General features: G+C 37.1%; 1 protein-coding gene across 1 annotated transcript in view; it reads right to left on the bottom strand.

The window, feature by feature from the left end:
- The window catches only part of LOC121863326 (microtubule-associated protein futsch-like), a 114052-nt gene that overhangs the window by 71471 nt on the left and 18145 nt on the right, over window positions 1–24436 (bottom strand). The window contains exons 3-4 of the mRNA XM_042361950.1: window positions 15263–15370; window positions 3617–3776 (exon numbers count right to left, since the gene is read on the bottom strand). Of these exons, the coding sequence (XP_042217884.1) occupies window positions 3617–3776; window positions 15263–15370 (268 nt within the window). The remainder of the gene's footprint in view (window positions 1–3616; window positions 3777–15262; window positions 15371–24436) is intronic.

Below are 24436 nucleotides of genomic sequence, written 5' to 3'. Positions count from 1 at the left end.
CAAATTCAGCACCATAAGCAGCTTCAACATCAACTTCAGTAACAGTTTCAGCAACAGCTTTATGGAAAGCTACAGCTTCAGCCAGAGTTGAACCTGATGACTTCGTCATCTGAGTAAAAACTCACACAATATGCATTGGCTGTCCTTATATTTTAGAATTTACTACCATTGGTGAATAGAATTTTAGTTTTACATTAGTAAATATTACTTAAAACATAAGTGAACAGTAAAAAATGTCCATTCAAATAATGGACTCAACTCCCTCCCCCTCTTCTCACACTACACTGCTGGCTCTTCCCTCTCTGAGAAATTTTTGGGGGAAAACCACTAAATTTTAATAAATAATACCTCAAACTAAAGTTAGGATAATACAATTGACATTGCTGGATTCCTTGTAAAACCAGGAATTATTTGAATATAAATGTCATATATTTTTCACAAAAGATAACATATTTACTCAGATTAAACATTTTATCTAAAATTTGTATGTCTAATGCAAAATCTATGATGTTTATATTCAAAATGATCATCAAATTATAAGAATTCCAGCAATGTAAATTATATTCTGACCGGGTAATTTGTATGAATTTTATGAGCTAAAACAAATATCTTCAGTTAATAAAAAAAAAATATTCTTCAAGACACTATCTGTCAATCAAAGTACCCCACCTTGCCTCCCCCCTCTTCCAACCATGCGGTCAGTCCCAACCCTCCCCACCACTCCTCCCTTCAAGAGATGTGGTGAAAAAAATAAATTTTAACATTTTGTATTAAATAATACCTCAGATTAAAGTTAGGATGATATAATTGACATTGCTGGATTCCTTGTAAGACCAGGAATATTTTGAATATAAATGTCATATATATTTCACAAAAGATAACATATTTACTCAGATTAAACATTTTATCTAAAATTTGTATGTCTAATGCAAAATATATGATGTTTATATTCAAAATGATCATCAAATTATAAGAATTCCAGCAATGTAAATTATATTCTGACCGGGTAATTTGTATGAATTTTATGAGCTAAAACAAATATCTTCAGTTAATAAAAAAAAAAAAAAAATATTCTTCACAGGGTAACAGATGGTCGGTCGGTCCCTCCCTCCCCCCCACCCCCCACCAACCGTCCCAAGGAGATGTGTGGGAAAACCAGAATATTTAACTTTTTAGTAATAAATAATACCTCAAACTAAAGTTAGGATAATATAATTGACATTGCTGGATTCCTTGTAAGACCAGGAATATTTTGAATATAAATGTCATATATTTTGCACAAAAGATAACATATTTACTCAGAGAAAACATTTTATCTAAAATTTGTATGTCTAATGCAAAATATATGATGTTTATATTCAAAATGATCACCAAATTATAAGAATTCCAGCAATGTAAATTATATTCTGGCCGGGTAATTTGTATGAATTTTATGAGCTAAAACAGGCAGTCAGGCAGGGTGGCGGGTGGGGCAAATCTAAAAATAGCGTCTCGAGCCGGACACTCACCGCGTATATGTGGAAAAAATCCGTGTTAAGTGAAAGTTCAGCTCTGGCGAGGCACCGCGTATATGATAAAACGCGTTAAGTGAAACCGCGTTAGGCAGGGTAATACTGTATATTCATTTTTTTTTTCATTAAATTTATTACAGCTACAACCAGGGTCTTATTTTCTTAAATTTTTTGTGTCAACCTATCGTCCCGGACTCCCGGCTGTAAACACAAACGAAACAATGGCGTCCCATCTCCTCTTGTGTGACCATATTATTATTCATTTATATTGTATAAGGTGCAGTCAGAAACATTATTTAAAGAATATAGTTTGCACTTTTCATTAATTGTATTGTTTGGGGGGTAAAGAGGGTAAAAAGCCACACAAAAGATATGAAAAGGTCACACTTGGGAATGCATCTCATAATTATTGCTTTATTTTAATGGTAATTACTGATTCGCGATAAGACGATTCACCTTACACTGCAATATTGGAGGACACATTTACATCGTTATTCGGGGCTTTAGTGTACAGTAATATCTATGTTAGCCGGAATCCCTCAAACCCGGAACTCTCCGATAGCCAGAATTGAAATTTTCCCAGAAAATTGTTCCCAAAGCCGGAATTTTACGGAAAATTACGGCCTTGGGAGCGATTTTCTGAGGGGCACATTTTCCTGAAAATTCAGAGAAAATTTTCCCGATACCCGTAAAACTCCGGGGATAGGGTTTTTTTCCAGGATTGAGAGATGAAAATCAGGTGCATTTTCTGGAACTTACGAGAAAAATTTTCCACTACCCGGTAAATTCCGGGGATGAGGGATATCTTTCCGGGTTTGAGAGATGATGTGATGGGCAATTGCTGGAACTTCCGAGAGCATTTTTCCGTTACCCAGAAAATTCCGGGTATGAGGGATTTTTTTCCGGCTTTGTGTCGTCTCGTTAACCAGAAATCTCTCATTCCCGGAAGAGCTCTGCACCAATTGTTCAAGCTAACGGAGATATCACTGTATATAGTAATTCAAAGGCAAAAGGTAAGCAGGAGAAAGGAAGACCAAGACAACTGAAGACTAGAAGTAGAAGTCAAAGACATCCAGGACACAACTAAGTGTATGTGGCATCAAACGATTTTTGAGAATGGTCATGCTATTGATGGTTAGTGCAATGTTGTACTAAGCAATAGGAAAAAATTAGATAGACAGCTGTAGCCTCATTTTAAAAGAGGAATACAGTATCTCAGTACACATATTACAACAGTAAATATGAATGAAAGAATGAGAGCAAATGAGGGGAGTACAGTATCTGATTGCTAATTTTTGCAACACTGAATTATTCTGAGAAAAACTTGGAAGGAAGGGGGAAATACTATATGAAATGAATAAATATGTACTGTATTAACTATGCATACAAACAGGTACAAAAGATATAACTTTTAAATCTAAGATCTTGCAGCACAGACAAAACACTAAAATGCGTGTGCGTGTGAGATATCATAAAGGCGGAGGCACACCAGGCACTTTTCTCCAAAAGTGTTTGGCAAACTCAGTCCGGCCAGCAAAACAGAGACGTTTTGCATCACACGGGGATGTTTTGTTGGCGCGTCTGCCCAATGCAACGAAAACAACAACAAACAGTCTAGACAAGGTTTGCCATGGATCTCATTACTACAATTGAGGCCTTGCAGGATTGTGCTATAGTTCTTCAATTGCTGAAGCAAGTGAGGCATCTGCAAAGGCTAAAGAAAAGACAGTGGGTGTGGCATGAAGTTTGTTTAAAAGTAGCGGTGGTTGGATTGTCAAAGAAGATCCTGAATAATGATTTAATAAAACTAAAAAAGTTTTAAAGTGACAAATAAATAGAATATGTCACAGTTTATGTGATATATTTCAAATTATCATTGTTTCGCGATTTATTTAAATTTTTACTTGAAATTATATGAAGCCCATTTGAGCACTAATCCGGCCAGCAAAGATCCCCGCCAAACCGTTGTCCATTTCTAGCAACAGCCAAAATCTGCTGCTTGCTGGGCGTTTTGGCTAATGGCCAGCAAAACGGGCAACATGTTTGGAGGAAAGTGCCCAGTGTGGCGCCACCTTACCTTAATACTGTACCAATGATGTACTTACCAACGGTGTACTGACTACAATCTTGAATTTTGTTAACAATGGCATCTACATACTGATTTTTGTCTGGGTGGCTTGCTTTAACCTGGGCTCCAATTTTCAAAACACCTTTCACCTGATCATCAGATACAACTGTTGAGCCCAAACCCAGTTTAAATGTCACCTGCAAGTAGAAAGATTCATTATACAATAATATATCCACAAGAAAATAAGAAAAAACACCTTGTCATTAATCTAGAAATAATTTATCTCCAAGAATGTCTTCATAATAATTCAACCATAGCAATAAGTTACCAGTGGTTCCCAATTCATGGCCAGTGGACAGCTTAAAGTTTGCCACTTTTTGTAATACAGTACAGTACAATATAATTCGTTCAACCTAACATAGCATCATCAGTGTTTTTCTCCCCAGGTAATAACTATTAATTACAAACATAAGACTAAAATATATTCAGAATAAATTGAAATAATATAATACACAATCACACGTACCAATTTACTTAATAAAATTTTAACATGGGAATAGGCTGAACATAAATGCTCCACTCCACATTGCACTTTCCACTATTGAACCATGTTTAAGGAAGTTTGTCTCAACAATCAAAGCACACAAATCTCATTTATATAATTAATAAGAATTTATAATCATTATCAATACTGTAATACTGTGCTCTGTTAACACCTTCACTATGGGGACAACACTTTTAATATTTTATTTGGCTAATGCCAGACGATCTTATTCAGCACAGATGGGAGATCGTACACCAGCAGTTAAATTGGTAAACAAAATATTTATATTTTAACTCTTACAACAGTCATCTGTCACCCGGGGAGCCTGGTGGATAACACTTTAGTCTTATAATCAGTAGGCCAGAGGTAGAATAACTTGTGCTCCACTCTAGTTTTCCTCATTTTTTATAATTACAATTGCCTATCATACTGAGTAAAGATTATGAGAAGACAAGGATATACTGTATGCATCTGTACATACAGTCAGTCCCGACTTAATACGGGGTTAGAGACCGACGACCAGGTCGTAAGTCGAAAATGCTACAGTGGTCCCTCGATTAACAAACACAATTGGTCCAAGTCACAGAAAAAGTAAATCCAAAAAAATGAGTCAGAAACACCCCTAAAAATCCCGGAAATCCCCTTAAATCACTATATACAGCTCCTCCCCGAATTACGACCTACTCAACTTACGACCACCCAGGCATACGACCGCTTCAGCCATACCAAAATTTTGTCAAATTACGTATTTTCGAGTCCCAACGACAGTGATTGCGCTTTGTACTGACAAAATTTGTTTGTAATTCACTTTAAAATGGCTGGCAAGCTTAAAAGTGAGAGTTTTGTGGTGCTGAGAAGAAAAAGAGACACCCATTTTAGATTTTCTATGTATTATTTAAGCATTTTCGACTTACGACCTGGATTTGGGTACCTAACCCAGTCGTAAGTCGGGGAAGAGCTTCACACACACACACACACACGCACACGCACACACACAGGGTACCGCGGAAAGTGAGAAACGCGTAAAGTGAACAACATAACATATGGGATTAATTGAAATAGAGACCAGGCCGACCCCCAAACTCCACTTTTTGACGACACACAACTATGTTGTAGTAAAAATTTTATCGTAACTTTATGATGGTATGAACAAACAAGTAATATAGAAGTGGTTAGGTTAGGAAAAATAAAGGTTAAGTTAGGAAAAATAAAGGTTAGGTTAGGAAAACTAAAAGTTAGGTGTAACACTTACGTTAGTAGAAGAGATGGGTTGGCATACGGGGATGGAGGGGGAGGGGAAGGAGGAGGAGGAGGGAGAGGCGAGGCAGGGGGGAGCAGGAGGGTGGCGGGTGGGGCGAATCTAAAAATAGCATCTCGAGCCGGACACTGCGCGTATATGGGTAGATGAACCACATTAAGTGAAAGTTCGGTTCTGGCGAGGCACCGCGTAAAGCAGGGTACAACTGTATAAAGTCACGGTCATATCATCAACAATTTTAATATTACAGTGGTCTCTCGGTTAACGAACACAATTCGTTCCAAAAGGTCGTTCGTTAACCGAATCCACTGTTTCAATGGGATATTGGGTAATTGGTTCCAGCTCAACGAAAAGTACATACAAAGTAAAAAAAAAATGCAGTAAAGTACACTTACTTTGAGGTGTGTATGTAGAAAGCTCCTGGTTGATGATGATGATGGGAATTAGAAGTGGGGGTGGAGGAGAAGGGAGAAAAGAAGGAAGTGGGGATGGAGGAGAAATCACCTTTCAGGGGACCCATGCTTGATGCCGTCATTTCACCAATAAAATTTTAAGTTCACTAGGTGTAATTCAAGATTATTTTCTTTAAATCAACACTGCACTGCACTATATATTATTAATATGTTAAATAAATTTCAGAATAACCAATAATTGTACAGTAAAAACATAAAAATACTCTGTGTTCAAGAGACCCACAAGCAAGATGTTTCCTCCACTGAACAGACACACAAACAGACGCCTTGGTGGGTGAGTGAAGTGGCTGATGGGCACACCAAAAACTAGTTCCCTTTACTGCAATTATGTTAAATAAGTGTTAAAATGACAAATAATTTTAATATAAAACTTGGAAAAATATTGAATAGCACAACCTTCTTGATATTTACTCCAATGAAAATGAATGTAAGCCCTAGAACCGATTACTGTGTGAATAACTTGATGACATGTTAATTGAATTTTTTCTTGGTGGGATTCAACTGTAATTTGTTAGCATTCGTTAACGAGGACACTGTATTGTAATAAATTACTATTAGTGATGAAGATAATGATGATAATGAAGTATTCTGTACAACAACTGTGACGACGTCCAGCAAGCTTCCCGCATATCGCTTTCTCAGTTCACACCAGCACTACTTTTTCTCTGTGCTCTCATTTGCATGGTGTGTTTATCACGTACCTTTTTAGTGTTAAACGCTGTTTCCCCCATTGAGCATGCCTGGAAAACGTCCATCTGCCTCCTCTGGGGTACCTAACGCTAAAAAGGCACGAAAAACAATCGCAATGGACGTGAAATTAAATGTGATCACCCGCCTTCAGAGAGGAGAGCGTGTCGTAGGTTGGCCGCTTGCTTGGTTTAAGTGAGAGCACTGTTCGTACCCTGTGCGGTATATGATGGTTCCCCTAACCTGTACCATTTACATGTATTCTTTTGGTAAAATTATGCTTAATTTACGCAATTTTTAATAAGCGGTGGTTTTCAAGAACGTAACCCCGCATAAAACGAGAGGTGGGTGTACATGCAGCAAGCACTCCCTGCAGTTGAGTTGAGAGCTGGACGGTACGGTTACTGCGGTTGTACTGTACTGTCTGCTGCCTCGCGTCACTGGCCCTCCCCCTGCGCCAACTGAGAGTCTAACCAGATGCACCGCAGTCCATCTCATAGAATAAACAAAACATTGTTTTTTGTATTATCATGCTAAAACACACACTCATAAATCAACACAGCTAAAATTACGGGACGCGAAATGGTCCATTTACTAGAGATCGGCTGATGAGAGAGGGTGGTCGCGCTGGAGCCGCACACCTTTTGTCTGCCTCATTCCTACTTTTACTTTTATCCTCTTCACCAGTGATCGGTACTTTTATTTTCCTTTCAACTTATTTTTTTAATTACTTTATGCTATCAAAATAGATTTTCACTCAACTTTAGCTATGCAATTCATCCTCTGAAGATGTAGAGCCCAACTTGACTAGCTCATCATCCACATCACTCTCTAGTGCTGTGGCTGTGGACGCATCTGACACGCAGGAAGCACCATTTCCACGCTGCAGTGCTTCCAGCACCGTGTTTTTCTGCTCCAGTGTAATTGCTTGCCTTAATTTTTTGGTCTTTGGAGTAGTTAATGATGGAGTAGCTGGCCTCTTTGACAGGGTGGCAATGGTTGATGCACGTGGTAAGAGGAGATAATGTCACACAATATGTCCGTTCACTAGAGCGTCAGAGCAAGAACTTAGGATGCGTGAGGGTGTGGGAGGGAGGTGGGCAGCCTTGCAATGTGCCCAGAGAGGCATCTGGCGGGAAACATTAGGCACAAAACTTAAAATAGTGTGTATTTCCATATGACGCGCCAGATTTGACTCGAGTAAAATAGGAAAGATTCGCTTTAAATTGATACGTTGTCCTTAATGATGGGTGTCACTTTAAAACCGTAATTTTAAATCGATTCACCTTAAACCGACGTTCTACTGTACAGTACTCCCTCTTTATCGACGGATTTTTTATCGACGGTTTCGATTATCGACGGATTATTTAGACGGCATCCTGCAACAGGAGGCAGAAGCTGCCGACACCTCACAACAACAAGACGTAGAAGCTGCCGGCACCTCACAACAAGACGCAGTACCTGCCCACACCCCTCAAGAAGATGCAGACCTTGACTCATCATACTCATCTGACTGGTCAGGCTTTTAATAAGCCTCAATCATCACACTTGTATATACTGTACACTGTATTGTTTACTGTAAGGACCGATGTTCACTTCAATAAATGAAATCGTAAGTTTGCTAGTATTTTTGTCCACTTATTATATTATTATTTATACACTATTATTTAAGGTTATGTGTAAAGGAAACGCATTAATGCTTAAAGGTACATTTATTCAACATATGCTAATAATAGTTAGAAAAATTACGTAACCATCACGGTATCGACGGTTTCTTTATCGACGGCCGTCTACAGAACGTAACCCCCGTCGATAAAGAGGGAGTACTGTATTACTATTCTAAACAGCAGTGTATAAATGCATGTATGAACATATAAGTCAAGCACATTTGCCTCTCTCACCATTGTGTTATGGGTTCAATTCCTGGGTCAGATATGAGAAGGGTGTTATCCAGTGTGACCTTACCTAACTTTGCAGAATTTCTCCAGGTACAGAAGGATCACATCCTTAAAAGGTGTCAATGACTCAAAACAAATTTTCCCAGAAACTTTGATTAAATACAATAATTGGGATGTACTCCTCAGGACAAAATTTTTTCCCAAACATACTAAAATAATACATTAGGCTTTTTAAGTACAAATTTAATTGAAAAAGATATATTTTACATATTATGTACAGGTAGTCTGAAAACCCTTGTGATGTGTGAAATTGCACACGTGCAACTAATTTACTCTTGAGAAACAATATATAGTAGCGCAAGGTTATTTAATGATTTTTTACCAAGATTTTTTTTTTGCTGTATTTTACAGCAAACTAAATAACTACCATTTTCCTATACAGTACATTGCTAGAAATACTTTTATTTCACAAGAAAAGTTGAGCTACAAAAATTTAAAATAAACCGTCACATCAATACAATTACAGTACAGTATACTACTATGCACGTGCATTTCCCAGCTGCAGTCACAGTGTCACTCAGTCAGTGCTCACTCAAAGTCAAGGACGTTTCCTCTTATTCTCACAATACTATGAGCACCACTCACCAAGATGCTTAAACACACAGTTGATTCTCCTTCCAGTTGAAGTGAGAGAAAGAAGTTTAAATTAGAACAAAAGTTAAACATTTTGGACAAACTTAACTATTGGAGTATTAAGTGCATCTTTGTGGCACGCTGAAACTGTGTACTGTACATGAAAGCATGATTCACTGCATCAGGCCGAAGGCTGACAAGATTCATCAGCATATCCACAGCCATCTATATCCAAGACCATCCAGCATATAAGGCCACCACTGTACCAAGAAATGGAGGATGCTTTGACGATTTGAAGAGCGAGCTTGCAACAAAGTAAAGCTATAATGAGTAGTCTCATGATTCAAGCTGAGGCAATGAAAATATGCTGAATGACAGTTACAAACATTAAAATGAAATTTTGCTATAGAAGATAAATGCTGTCTTACCTCATGAAAAACCCAAAACACATGGGAAGGAATAAGTTTTTCATAATACTGTAATGTATTAGTTACATTTTTCCAAGCCCAGCACTGTTCTACACCTGCATGCTACGACACAATATCCAATGCTTACATCCGAGACACTTTCAAAAACCTGGCAAACACTGCTACATAGCAGTACAGTAAGTCCGCGCTTAACGTCGTCCCGCTTAACATTGTTTCGGTATTACGGCGCTAAACTTTAGAGACCAAAAATTCGTTTAACGTCCCGGTGATCCAATACTACGCCATTTTGCATCGTCACAGACTACATTTTACGGTGCATCACCCTCTCTCGTCTGGCTATGCTTTCTCGGCTTGGTGCAGTCTCAGTGACTCGCCACCCTCCTCCTCCGCTTCACTACCCACCACACACTCGCTCTACCACTTCCGCCCATCGGTGAGTACAAATACAAACTTAGTTGTTGTATATGCATGCATTATTTTCTATAGAAATGGCAATGACTTTCTACATATGTATTGTATTTCATGGGGGAAAGGGAAGCTCAGGAACGTAACCCCGACATTAAATGAAGACTTACTGTACTGTAGGGTATATGAAATTATTAGCGGTGAAATGAACCAACCTAACCATTCTTACTTCCTAACCTAGATTAGATTAAGTATATTAGGTCTGCTCACTTTATGTGTGAACAAACTTACCAGTTACTAGTAAGTCGTAACACATGGCCATATCTATGTTCAGGACAGAAAAAAATTATAAAATACATTAATACTATACTGTACAGGCATTACAAAAACATATATCCACCAGCTTCCTTTCCATATCAAAACAGTTAATTAACCCAATCCAAGTGTACTAACCTCAGAACAGACTACCTTTCACCAAGAGTGATGTTTGGTGTACCCTGTAATCAAAATACTTATCAACCTTCCCCATGATGTATGCATGTACACTCAGAAAAAAAAATTTCTTTCAGGGGGGGGGGGGGTCTGATGAATTTGGAACTGAACAATCCTATTGTTTCGCAAGGGTTGGTAGGGATGATTGCGAGACATTTCCTACATATTATGGTAGGCCTAATTTAGTTATTACATTCAAAATATAAAATTACTTAATTGAAATGATTGGTGAATAACAGTACAGTATGCCTCATGTGATAATGTTTTGTTTTGCACAAGAATTGTAAAGATACTTTTTTCCTCTACATGTCTGTAGAATAGTGTGTATTGGAGTGTGTGCATTTAAAAAGGCAATTATATTTTGTAAAAATATGTGCCTTTGCATGGGTGTCTATAGTTTGTTTTTATACTTAAGCAAAACTCCTTTATAATAGTATATGTTGCGATTGGGTCATAGCAAGTATGCAAGTCTGTCTGTCTGCCTATATGTGTGAAAATGTAATACAGCACCTGCAGTAGGTTTATTTAACAATGTGTAATTATGTTTGCATGAGTGCATGCGATGTTTGACAAATATCACTTAAGTTTGAAACGATCACCAGGAAATGGATGTGCTGCACCCTTGTGGCAAGAGCATGATTTGCTTAGTGAGCGGTAGTGACGCCACCTATCGCAGGTAAACAAAGCTTCAGCTGAGTCACACATGGTAACAGCCGTTGAGCAGACCTCTTTGATTTCTTCAGATTTGTATCATATTACTGTATATGGAAGTAATGCGCACCATTATAGCAAAACTTTTAGAAGAAGTGTATGTTCGTTGTCAAGTGTATATTTCAGTGATATATTTATGATTTTTTTTCCAAATGAATGTTGAAATGGGGCATTTTAGTGCCCAAATGACAATTTCAGAGCACCAGCAGAAGAATCCAAATACAAGCCAAAAGCTTTAATTCACTGTCTTATGTACAGAACCATAAATGTCACGGTAAGTGTAGCTCATTGAATTGCGTTTCAATTAGCTTATTATTTCTCCATAAATACTAATTCTTTCTGTGTTTCTAACCATCTACAGTATATCTATTATACAGTATACACTATCAACTATTATACTATACATAAATCATTTAAATGTTTACAGTGTAATCACTGAATCTTAAGTACATATATGTTAAGGTAAGAGACGATGACTGAAATATTTTTCATTTATGCAATGTTTTCTTCATCATAGTACAGTACATTACTTACTGCATTAACATACAGTACTGTATAGGATATTTAAAGAGATTTAAATAAAAAGGAACATATATGCGGAAATGCGTTCCTAGACCCCTCGTGGTAACCCGTGTTTCCAAATGGCAACATCCCAGTAATAGTATCAGTTTATGAATGAATGGGTATTGGTCATGCAATGACGGATGTGATTGGCAGATAGGTTTGCTATAAGTCATATATGTTGGCTGTTTGGAGACACAGGTTACTGCAGGGAGTGTAGGAACACACTTCTGCAACTGTACCTGTAGTAACAAATTTTTAGATTCTTGGCCATTTTTAGAATATACAGAGTATCCCACAAAAATATTCTGGGATTAGTGTACTGTACTTTATAACTAAATTTTTCCTTTGTATTGAGCTAAATCTAAAAAATATAAAAATAGGATTTCTTGTATTTTAAACTGGTGATTTTGTAGGGCACATACGACCATGTGCATTGGGTCTGAACATCTATTAAACACACTTCAATGTTCTGTTTTTCCAGTCCATGTTCAATTCCATGACGGCCCTAGTTAATGGCAGACTTGTGGTGCCAAGGTTTCAAACCTGCAAATTTTAAGGTTGAATTTTGTTTGACCTTGGTCAACCTAGGTGCACTCAACAGACATTAAACCCTCGGGGCAACACCTACTTGATGGGTGTCTGGTCTGACAGGACCTTAGTAGGTGCTACTTTAATTTGACATTACTGTACTAGGTTCACACCTCAGGACTGTGTGGCCACAGGGAGCTTAAGCTCATTCCTTTCTTTTCTACCCAAGAACTGGCTTTAGATTAATTTTGTAGGACTGACTCAACTGGAGGAGCCAGTTGAGCATAGTATTTAAGGGCTCATTAGTACCTCTGACCTCTTTTCAAGCTGGCTTTAATGTAGTGACTTGCTCGAATCCAATTACGGTGGTCCCTCGGTTAACGAACACAATTCGTTCCAGGAGGTCGTTCGTTAACCAAAAATTTTGTTAACCGAAACCATTGTTTCAATGGGATATTGGGTAACTGGTTCCAGCTCACAGAAAAGTATATACAAAGTAAAGCCAGAATATAATTTACATTGCTGGAATTCTTATAAAATAGTGATTAATTTGAATATAAACAAGCTAAAATTTGCACTAGACATACAAATTTTAGATCTAATTTAAGAATTTTATTAGGGAGAGCAAAAATTTTATCTTTTGTGCAAAATATATGAAGTTTATATTCAAAATATTCCCTGTCTTGCAAGGATTTCAGCAATGCAAATTATATTATCCTAACTTTAGTCTGAGGTATTATTTATTTTTAAACCTGTAAACCTAGTCCTTTTCCCCAAACGTTTCTCAGGAAGGTAGGGGGTAGAGAGGGAGGGAGGGGTGACAGTGACATGTTTGACAGTTGGTGCCTGTGGTGTGATTTAATTGTTAGTTTATTTTTTTTCTTTTAGATTGAGTTTTTGTTTTTTGCTTACAAAATTTAATAGAAGTGACTGGGGTGAATATAATTTGCATTGCTGGAATTCTTATAAGATATTGATTAGTTTGAATGTAAACATAGAAGAGATCACTGAATTCGCCGAGTACCTCCTCAGCTTATCAGCTGATGTTCAAAACAAAATGTGATTTTCATAAGGATTTCGTTAATTGAATTTTTTTTCGCTAACCGAATTGAAGATTCTTATGGAAGGTAAATCGTTAACCGAAATTTCGTTAACTGAGGCGTTCGTTAACCGAGGGACCACTGTAATGTCTCTGAATGTTGGACTAATCCGGAGATCCCACTTTCTAAGAATAAAGATTAAATAACTTAGTATGACTCCTCCTCTTTTGGGTATTGCAGTAACCTAGTCATCCTATGGCCAAAGTTGAACTAAAGTGGATGAGAGCAAAAGCATGTTTATGCTAATAGCAAAAACTCTCCAACCTTCTCACCATTTACAGTATGTACCTCTATGTCAAGAGTTATCTTACGGGTGTCTGGTATCAAGGAGATGGATAATCCACTGTCTAATTGCTTCATTTTTACATCCCAGTCATTTAAGCTGGGCCCTGGAACCAGATCTCAATCCCTAGACTTACTAGCTACACAAATCTAAATTTACTAGATGGAGTTATCAATCCCAATGAATGGTTAAATAATTAAAAATTGTCAGTCTGTAAATAGCCAGCAAAACCTCAGGATCCTTCCAATTTTCCAAATTTCATACATCAAAATACAAAAGCACCAAAAATTTTATAAAGGCCTAAAGTAGATCATTACTGCAAGCCCAGTGATCCAATTGCTGACTATCAACCAATCTATAAAATGTATACTGCACTTCCTGGCAAACATCTTTGACAGATGAATAACCAGAGTAGGTGAACCACAATTCCTAACTTCTAATTTCATTTCTGAGTTACATTAACCTCTGAGGCAACTCAACAAATTTACACCCAAATACAGTACATACACCTTAAATAAATTGCAGGTGGACTATAACTTATTTTTTAGTATGAAAATTGGAATGGACCTAGATAACAGCCATAAACCAGGAGGTGCTACAAGCCATTGTCATTGCCATGGGAAAGTGGCCAGAGTTGAAAGAAGTTGGCAAAAATGGAATGGCCAGAAGTCATGTATTTTATAACTGGGTATTGTAATAATGGCAATACTTGATTATATTTGTCACAACTTAAAAGCAGAAGTTGAATTCAAACTATGCTTGATGACAAGTAAAATGTCAGAGTTTCAAGAGCCAAAATATTTGGAAGATTTATTATCTCTGACTGCTGGCTCTATTGCAGGTGTGGCAATGATTAGTGTGTCTTGAACTTGGGACTGTGTGTGTGAATGTTTTATGGCTTAATGTTTTCTTGTACAGCACCTTGATCATACAGTTGGTCACCTATTTACCTGAAGCAGCTGGACTCAGTTGAGACTTTCAAAGAGCATGTTAAAGTTCTTTTTGAAATAGCTGTTGCTGGTCTAGTTGTTAAGCTAAAACATCAACATTTTCATATTCTGTACCGAGTACATTACTTAAATGAATTGGCACCTTTAATTTGAACCGAATGCAAATCAATTACAGATATAGCAGGGAAAATTAATAAATAGGCCTAATTATTCAGTTCAGGACAGTGTGTGTATTAAGATATTAAGAGCATAGGCAAAGGTTTGAACAGAGGTGTAGGCTGAGAAGGTTTGGGCATATGAAGAGAATGTAGGACACTACTGCATTTGGGTCAGGATATGCATGAGTTTGAATGTGAAGGGGAGAAGAGCTAGGAGCAGGCCAAGAATGACATGAGGAGAGGTTATGGGAAATGACCTCCAAGATAAGAATCTGACAAGAGAAGCTGTAAGAGACCAGACAACTTGAAGAGTTGCCATCTGGTAATCACTGCTAACTCCCACAAGCAAGGAAAATGACTACAAAATGGTGAAGTGATGATAAGATTCTGTGGCAAAATTGTTGTGTATACAGTATTTAGAAACAATGTTTAACGCAATCATTTAGTGATTGGGTAAATTCTTTTATCTAAATTCTGTTAATGTCTATGAGCTGCTGGGTATGTCTAACTTTTTACTGTATCCTCCTCAAACTATTTATTGTAACTACCAATACATTGATATTTTTCTTACCTTGACCTTGACGACTTTAACAACCTTGTGAACCTTGGCCTCACAAAAGGCGCCTTTATATTTGGCAGATACTTCTGTTCCCACAGTCAGAAAAGGAGGATCCTCAGGCTGGAATAAAGGAAATTGCATGTGAGGTCAAGGCTTAATGTAGACTTCTTTCAATAGAGATATCTTAGGTTGATAATTTGTTATGTATAAAACTATTGCCGAGATCTATGAAAAAATATAAATTTTGATAAATTATTTTTTATTGGCATGTGGTTGTCATGTTCTGCAGTATTAACTCTTTCAATAACAAGAATATTATAGTAATGATAATGTGAAAATGTAATTTATAACGAAACTGTGCCGTGTTGAAATTCATTTAGTATAACTGAGTGCAGATGTGCATATCCCGGTAGTAAAAGCCAAACTTGTTAGAAGTTAATTACCTGTGGCAACCACATCTCAACGAGGGTGCAAGACCACACACAACCTAATGGCTGTGGCCCTGCGCATCAAGCTGCAAATTATGTTTGTGAAGAAATCGTGTTCTCCTTGCGATCGTAACAGAGCTGAAGTTCACTGTATCAAGGATCAATAGAAAATATGGAGTAAAAATAAGGATTCAGTTTTCAGAGTTGATAAAAAATCTCATTTCTGCTATTCATACAGTATCTCTATTAATCATATTGCTTGCCACTAATGTGAAAAAGCGACATTAAAAAAGATGAATAACAATGTTATACATTACTTCAAATCATATAAATATTAACTTTAATCAATATTTAATCGACACACCGTACAGTAAAGTATCTGTCAACCAAAAAGGTAGGGACCAAGAGGCTTCCTTGAAAATTACTACTGTACTGTACAGTACAATAATTATACGTAAAATGGATATTATCTTGAACATATGTCAGCTTGGTTAGATTACATTATTAGTTTTTGCAAATACAGTAGTAGCTGCACACCAACTTACTTTGTTACAATTTGTCACCATTCTCCCAAAATCACCACAACTTACTCCTCATATTCACACGAAGAAAAGTACAGTAGACTCTTAACTCACACCACCATGCACACAGTCACCGAGCCAGTTGTAGGATTGTCCAATTTCTCCTCATTTACACTCAATACTGTATATGGCAAATTAAATAAAACAAAATATTCTATAATCTTAAATTTCATATTTAAATGGTCAAATCTTTTATAAAATATAGATTATTTTTAAAGTAGATTATCGGTTAACAGATACTTCATTGTACAGTACAGTACAGATACTTGAAAATTAATTTAAGTACAGAATGCCTAAGACCCTTGGTCACTAGGAAAAGGTCAAGCTGAACTGTACTACTGCTGTAGTACAGTAGATATAAACAAAATATACATATACAGTACAGTTTATAATAAATACAAATATCAGTTACAGGGTATATAACTTATTTAATCATATGGATAGTGTATTTTAAGGAAATTATAAAATTACCTTTCAGTAATGGCTTTAACAGAGTATTATTGTAGTCATGTTTTATAAGTACAGTACCTTGTATAAGACATCGAATACTGTACAGTATGTTCAATCAAAAAAAAACATGTTACTATAAAAATTCCTTATTACACACAGCAAGCTTTGAGTTTAAAATAAACATAAGAACCATGAAAAAAAATTCGGAGCATTGAAAAATACAAGATCACTGCATGTTGATCATACTATACAGTAAAGTAATGGAAGTCAGGTGATGACAACACATGCATATTACAGAACATTGAAAGATACTAGATCACTGCATGTTGATCATACTATACGTTAAAGTAGTGGAAGTCAATTGATGACAACACATGCCTCACTATTTTGTGCCAGAACAAATCATCTACCCTCCTGCAGTGCCAGAATTGCAAGTTACTGACACTGGTCATGTGATATACCATGATGACTTCTTAGTTAGTCTTTGTTATCTTGTGTTGCCAGAGCTTCTTGATCTTAACAAAAAATTACTCTAGACAAAAACATTCATTACTAGGAGGTACCGCATTTGCCGGCATATAAGATGCACCACCGCATAAGACGCACCCCTATTTTACAAGGATATTTTGTGGGAAATATTTTTTTTTAGTATGTTTCGTCATACAATTACTGAAAGTGATTTTAAAGTGGTTTTGTAGGGGAAAACATGGTTTTGTGAATGTAAATACAATATATACTGGAATCAAGTAGAAAATCATATATAGTAACATTATACTAACCCAACTCTACCTCTGATCAGAGCAGCTGTGTGGCTTGTTTATATTTTGGTCAAGAGAAATACTTACAGGATGTGAAACTCGCATTTTTAGCTGTGATGTTTTGTGTTGCCGCGATCGGCCACCAGGGTGTAGCACCATCTCTATTGTTTTGGCGTCATCGACTCATTGCAAATGGCTGACTGGCGGCTGAACTTTCTGTTAACATTTCTTTAATCTTTCTAGGGGCATTTTTCATTTAGATAATAAACAAATGTTTCATAAAGGTAATACAGTCTTTAAATAATATAAGACATGTATCTGGTGTGGGTTACTTATGCTGGGGAAGGAGGTACAGTGAGATGTTGTGAGCTTCCCTCTGCCTTTAAGCCATTATTTACGTCTTCAGCAAATTTGCTGTAAGTTTGTGATAATTTGGCTTGTTTTTCGGTACAAGTATTTTATTATTAGACTCCCTAGCTAGGCACCTCCGCCTTCCATCAGTAATACGGGCGCATTAGACGCAGGGTAATTTGTGATACATGGAGAAAAAAATAAAGAAAAAAATGCATTTTATACGCTGGCAAATAAGGTAATTACTCTTACATACTGTACTATAGCTAAAATTAGAGTACCATACAGTAACCTTCACTTGGCACACTTTCATTTCGGTACAGTTTTCAAATTATGTAGCTACCCTTTTCAATTAGTGCATCCAGTTGCTACAGCAATTTTTTATTTAACATGATTTTGTAACAAAATGGTACAAGGTACTGTACAGTACAGTACTCTCCTAAGTGGCTGTGCAAGCAAGAGACGCAACTTACGCTTGGTTTGTTTCATGATTACAGTGCGGGAGCGTTCTTCGGTGCAAATAACAATACGTATAGCACACAACACGTTAGCCAGCTCTAATACTCATACAAGTACCATTTCCATTGGAGAAACAACACACTTGGATTACCAGGTACAGTTGCAGAAATGTGTTCCTTCTACCCTCTGTGGTAACCTGTCAATAAACAGCCAACCTATATGACCTATAGCAAACAGTATCCACCAATCACGTCCATCGTGATTGGTTCCATTTTGTTTAATACATTAATTGTACCAATTTCAATGTGAATATTACTTTACAATACTGGTATACCACTTATTCATATCCAGCCTGGATAATTCACGATTTTTTTTTGCAGTCCTTTATTATTCGCAGATGACACCCTGGATGTACCCTAGAATGTCTGCGGGTAGTTTTAAAGTTGCCGGCATTTTCGCAGCCGGGACAGGGAGCCATTCGTACTAGAGACAGTAATTTCCTGTACCTGTATTGTATACAGTATATGTGTGTGTGTGTGTGTAGATACACAAACACATATATATACAACACAGGTAAATGAAATAATTGTCCCAAGGGAAAACACATAGAGGAAGTACTGTATACATTTCTTTGTATACAGGTAAAAATACCCCTCCCCTGGTCAGCAAACGTTATTCACGGATTTGGCGATTTGCGGCCATTTTGAGGACCTAACCCCCACAAATTTGAAGGGCATGCTGTATAAATTACTAACTGCTGAATGTAAACACCAGTTTCTGATAAATACCGTAGCTGATTAATATACAAAATAAATTAAACCCCAATCAAGAATGCTGAACGAGTTAACGTCATTTCCTCCAAATGCTAAGGAGAAGGCATAATTTTGAGGTAAACCTAACTGAACTGATATTGCTAATTTGATGTTTGAAAATGTAATTTATAAGTACTAATGTAAAACTCTTCAAAAGTCTGTACATGGGTAGCTATATTTATTTCTTTTATCATAATGCATTCCCCTTCATTACATGCATTTCTATGTTTGTTTAACAGTGTTTTTCAGAAAATAATTAACAAAGCCAAATGAGGGCTAACCATCTTTCTTGAATTTTAGCACAGTCCAGTCCACCCAACCTGTGATTCACCAACCCACAGCCCAAGTATGCAGGGCTGTCTTAACAGCATTGTAGGCCCTGGGCAAATCAATGTCCTGGGGCCCCTACCCACCCAACCACTCAAATGAAAACTAAAACTTTCAGTAATATTAAACACATAATCAATTGGTACGTTCAATAACCCTTTTTTTTATTATTGACTTGAATACGTTAAAAATAAAAAAATAAATAAAAAAAAATTGTCTCCAAAAAATGAATGTTCCAAAAATGGAACATTGGTCGATTATGATTACAGTATACTAAACGTAATTTAATGTACTGTTTTATAATAATGAACAGTAATAAAGGTATAATTTCATTAGAATAATTATTTATTTTATCTATACGATAAACTGATTGAAAAAATACAAACAGGCAAATTAACCCACTGGGACAGTGAAAAATAAATTTTCTTAAAAAAACTTTGAATTGGCCCAAAATAAAATTTAAAGTATATACTGGACCACTATAAAAAAAATTTCTTGGTTCCTATTAAAAGTTAATTCACTCCTGAATATATTTGCCAGATTAATATTTAATCGATAATCAGACAAAAATCGATCTAAGAGATCAATTCCGTCCATGTATTGGTTCTCAAATATAATTAGCGGAAAAATTTGATCAAAATAATATCGAAATAGTTTGCAAGGTGATAAATTTACCAAATCCGGATGCACCGTTCCCAAAAGCGATGGTGATTTGTTCTGTAATAGTTTAGTAAATTTCCTATCTTTCTTCCAATGGATACAAGGTTCTTCAAATTTTCTACATTTTAAATCTAGATTATCCTCCGAGATTCGGTGGCAGACTTCGACAGGCCCAGCAGCCTCATGTACTTCATTAGGTGCATCACCAACTTCGTCATTAATTTAGTAGTGGCATGCTCTATTCACGGGCCCCCTAAAATCATGGGTCCCTGGGTAACTGCCCAGCATGCCCATGCGTTAAGACAGCTGGACAAAATCATAAAGTACACAAGATAGTACCCAAAATATGTAATACTGTACTGTACATTACATAGACAATCATTACATTAGTACAGTCTTGTTCAAGATTTTTCGAACACTGCTGGAGACAGCTGGCAACTCAACGCCGCCTGTTTACTATATGTAGTAAAAATTATGAATAAATGTAAAAGTGATCGGCGATTGGTTACTTAGTTCCCCGTTGCTTAATTTAATGGTTGGGCTTTGTTGTTTTGTATTATATTATACTACATACTATAGTAAACAAATGGCCTTGAGTTGCCAGCTGTCTCCAACAGTGTTCGAAGAATCTTGAACGAGACTATACCATATTGTATACCCTGTATATAGAGGATTGATTAAACTCAATAGTAAAAAGAAAACAATGAGATCCAACACTTAATTCCAAAGCCTGGAAGCAAATTTCCTACCTGAAGCTAATAATCTGGTCTATAGATTTAAACCTGAATATCATGTCTTCCAGTTTAGTACTGTAGCTACAGTGTAGAGCTGCAGTTCTAGCCTAAATAGACAAGTTACCATTGACTTCAAGTCTTCAAATAAAATTTACTGTATGGTATAACAAAATATTTGGTTACAATACAAAATGCATTGTAGACACAACCAGCTGTGATCGAGACCAATGTGAAACTACCAAAGCAAGCAAGTGCATAGTGTTGGTGAGCATGAAGGGGTTCAACACCAACAACTTCAGTGCTGGTGTGGTTCATGTATCTGCAGATGGATGTACATTAGGCCATTTAATGGCATCATTATAAAATGTAAATATCAGCAAACGTACAGTCATGAACAAAATTCCTGTGGTCTCTCCTGCCGCTTCACTAACCCCAAGATTCAGACTCGAGAACCTGAAGCGGTAGACACTAAGGAATTAATCTGTCCATAAATGTTTCAGGTTCTTGAGTCTGAATCTTGGGGTTCGTGGAGCAGCACATTCTCTCTTTCACTTTCCCTAACATTTGTAAATCTTCCAAATTGAAAAAAAGCAGTCATCTGCTAACAGTAGCTATCTCACCCTTCACTTACATCCTGGATCATTCTTCACCAAATATGCACTTCTCTCCACTCTTACTACTCCAGTCATGAAAACATTAACCCTTAAACTGTGACTTGCATCACATTACAATGCCCACCAGACAGCAGTGACATGTACCATATGACAAAATATACACATCACTCTTTAAAATTGCATGCTATGGTTTGTATTCACAGTGCCAATAATGTGTCCCACAGACCACCTTGTACAACCAGAGTACCAGTAGAGCTCTCAGCTGCCTTTCAGTCAACATGGAAGACACAGGTTCATCAGAGTTAGTTTGACCCATACATGCTCACTGAACACTTTACCGAGGCAAAACACAGGTAGATAAAGGATTATTTTTTTTTTATTTTCATGCTTTTGCATGATTACCGGTACTACTTGATTTTGTAAGAATAAATACACACACACACACACACACTGTTTTTAGGGTTTTTTTACACACACACACACACAGTGGTAGCCAGGTTTCCCAATTATCACAATGTTATCCTTAACTTTATCCTACTTTCACTGAGAACCACTTTCCCTCTTCCCAACAAACTGTATACAGCTCCTCCCCGACTTAACCTACTCGACTTACGACCGCTTCAATCGTACCAAAAGTTTGTCAAATTACATATTTTCGAGTCCCAACATCAGTGATTGCGCTGTGTACTGACAAAATTTTCCTTTGTAATTCACTTTAAAATGGCTGGCAAGCTTAAAAGTGAGAGTTTTGTGGTGCTGAGAAGAAAAAGAAACACCCATTTTAGATTTTCTATGTTTTATTTAAGCATTTTCGACTAATAACCATTTCGACTTACGACCTGGATTTGGGTCCCTAACCCCATCGTAAGTCGGGGGGCAGCTGTAATTAGTTACATTCAGAAGTTGGTCAATAAATTCTTCCCATCTCCCATTAAATTCCTTTTAATCTCCTTATACTCTTCCCTTCTTTATCACCCCTTTCTAATACTGCATCAGGTACTCATGCACCCTTCACTCCTCCTGAATGAGTACAGCCAACCTTTGATTGCACCATTCCCTCTTCTTATGTTGCTTTCCTATTTTCTATACACATACACTTCGACTGTGCCAGAATTGTTCTCAATTTCCTTCAACCCCTCCCCTTTTGACTCCCATTACATGTGATCATCCTGTCTTCTTCAATACAGGTATACTATAAAACTTTTGCTCCATTTACTCTCCTCAGCTCATCAACCATTACATCTTTCTTCACACTGGTTTGATTCTCTCTCATCGTGAACCTTCCACAGGCTAAAGCCTTGTTTACATGGTGCAGTACTGTATTTGGTGCAGGGTGGTAAGGCACAGGGGTGAAAAAGCACGCATCTTAACAGTCCTCTGTTTACACGGCAATAGGCACTGGGGTGAAAAAAGCGTGCATCTAGTACAAGCTCTGCCGCCATTAGGATGGGTCATACCGCCACTGCTCTCTTGAGCTGTGAAGAAGGTAAAAAGGAAATGCCTAATGTGGTGCAAACAGTAGCTACTTCGCAGTCAAACAAGGGGAAGCTATAAACAAATATTCAACGAACTTGCAGTAGAGAGTAGAATAGACTTGAAAATTATGTGAGAAAGCTGTTGTCGTGTTCCACAGCTTGTGAAACAAAATAAGACCCTTGGTTGAGCGCCAGAATACACTGATCCGAGAAAGCATTTCTGCTGGAGCCTGACTTGAAGAAAACCTTTTATTTCTCAAATCAAACTGTCCATACACACGAGTACAATAGTACAGTATTATCTCGATTTAACGAATTAATTCAATCCACCCCTTTCCGTTAAATTGCAATTTCCGCTAAATCAAACTTTCCGTTAGTTTCACTCAATTTAGCAAACTAGTTCACTATTTTGAGCGTGTTTCCGTTAAATTCTGCACCAAATGGTACATGGGGTTTGTTTATATTAGCTCAGCCTGTGTCCTGCCGCCACCGCGTGTGTTGTTCACTGCTACCTCTCAGTCAACTAACTACTGTACTGTGCTTAGCCATCATACCGAAAGTCACTCAGAAGTCTCAAAAAGGAAGTGGAGCAGGGGAGAAAGTCAAAAGAGTGGCTATCAATTGGAAAAAAGTGTAGAAATTATTTTAAAAATTTAAACATTGAAAACAAATACCGAACCCCCTAGTTTAAGGTAGGTATCAATAATGTTTCTATGTACATATCATGTGCCTGAGGTGTCTCAGTAGGTGTGAGCATATTAAAGGAATTAATCTTGATGTAGCGAACTAGTTCACTAAATTGAGCAGAAAATTTCCTTCCGTTAAATCGAGAGTACAGTATACTGTACTTGACTCGTATATCAAAGGCGGGTTTGAGTTTGCTAGTTCCCGAGATTTGTCAGGCTATATATGATGTGTTGAAGGATGATTACATGAAGGTAAGAGATTGCAGCTAAGAAGGATATACAGCTGCTCCCCGACTTATGACAGGGTTAGGGACCCAAATCCAGGTCGTAAGTCGAAAATGCTTAAATAATACATAGAAAATCTAAAGTGGGTGTCTCTTTTTCTTCTCAGCACCACAAAACTCTCACTTTTAAGCTTGCCAGCCATTTTAAAGTGAATTACAAACGAAAATTTTGTCAGTACACAGCGCAATCATTGACGTTGGGACTCAAAAATACGTAACTTGACAAAATTTTGGTACGACTGAGGCGGTCGTAAGTCGGGGAGGAGATGTTTAATAATTTGTATGAGACTTAATTCAGATTACACAGCCAACATAAAATGAAAAATATTTCTACGGTTAATTTTCTCTGAAAAACCTTAGTTACCCTTAATATTTTTAAATATAGGAAATAGTTTACTTCAACTATTACTTATAATACGTGTACAGAATAATTTCAAATTTTCCCATTTCATGTCTTCAACAGACAAGACGCATACTGAGGGGTGCCATGACGTGCGGCCCTCGTGTAACAATTACCCAATATCTCTAGGTCACCGGGTGCCCCTGCTTTTTACAATGACACCACGC

Source organism: Homarus americanus, unplaced genomic scaffold (genome assembly GCF_018991925.1).
Source record: "Homarus americanus isolate GMGI-L3 unplaced genomic scaffold, GMGI_Hamer_2.0 scaffold46197, whole genome shotgun sequence".
Taxonomy (NCBI): Eukaryota; Metazoa; Arthropoda; class Malacostraca; order Decapoda; family Nephropidae; genus Homarus; species Homarus americanus.
This window is presented reverse-complemented; position numbering and strand designations above follow the sequence as displayed.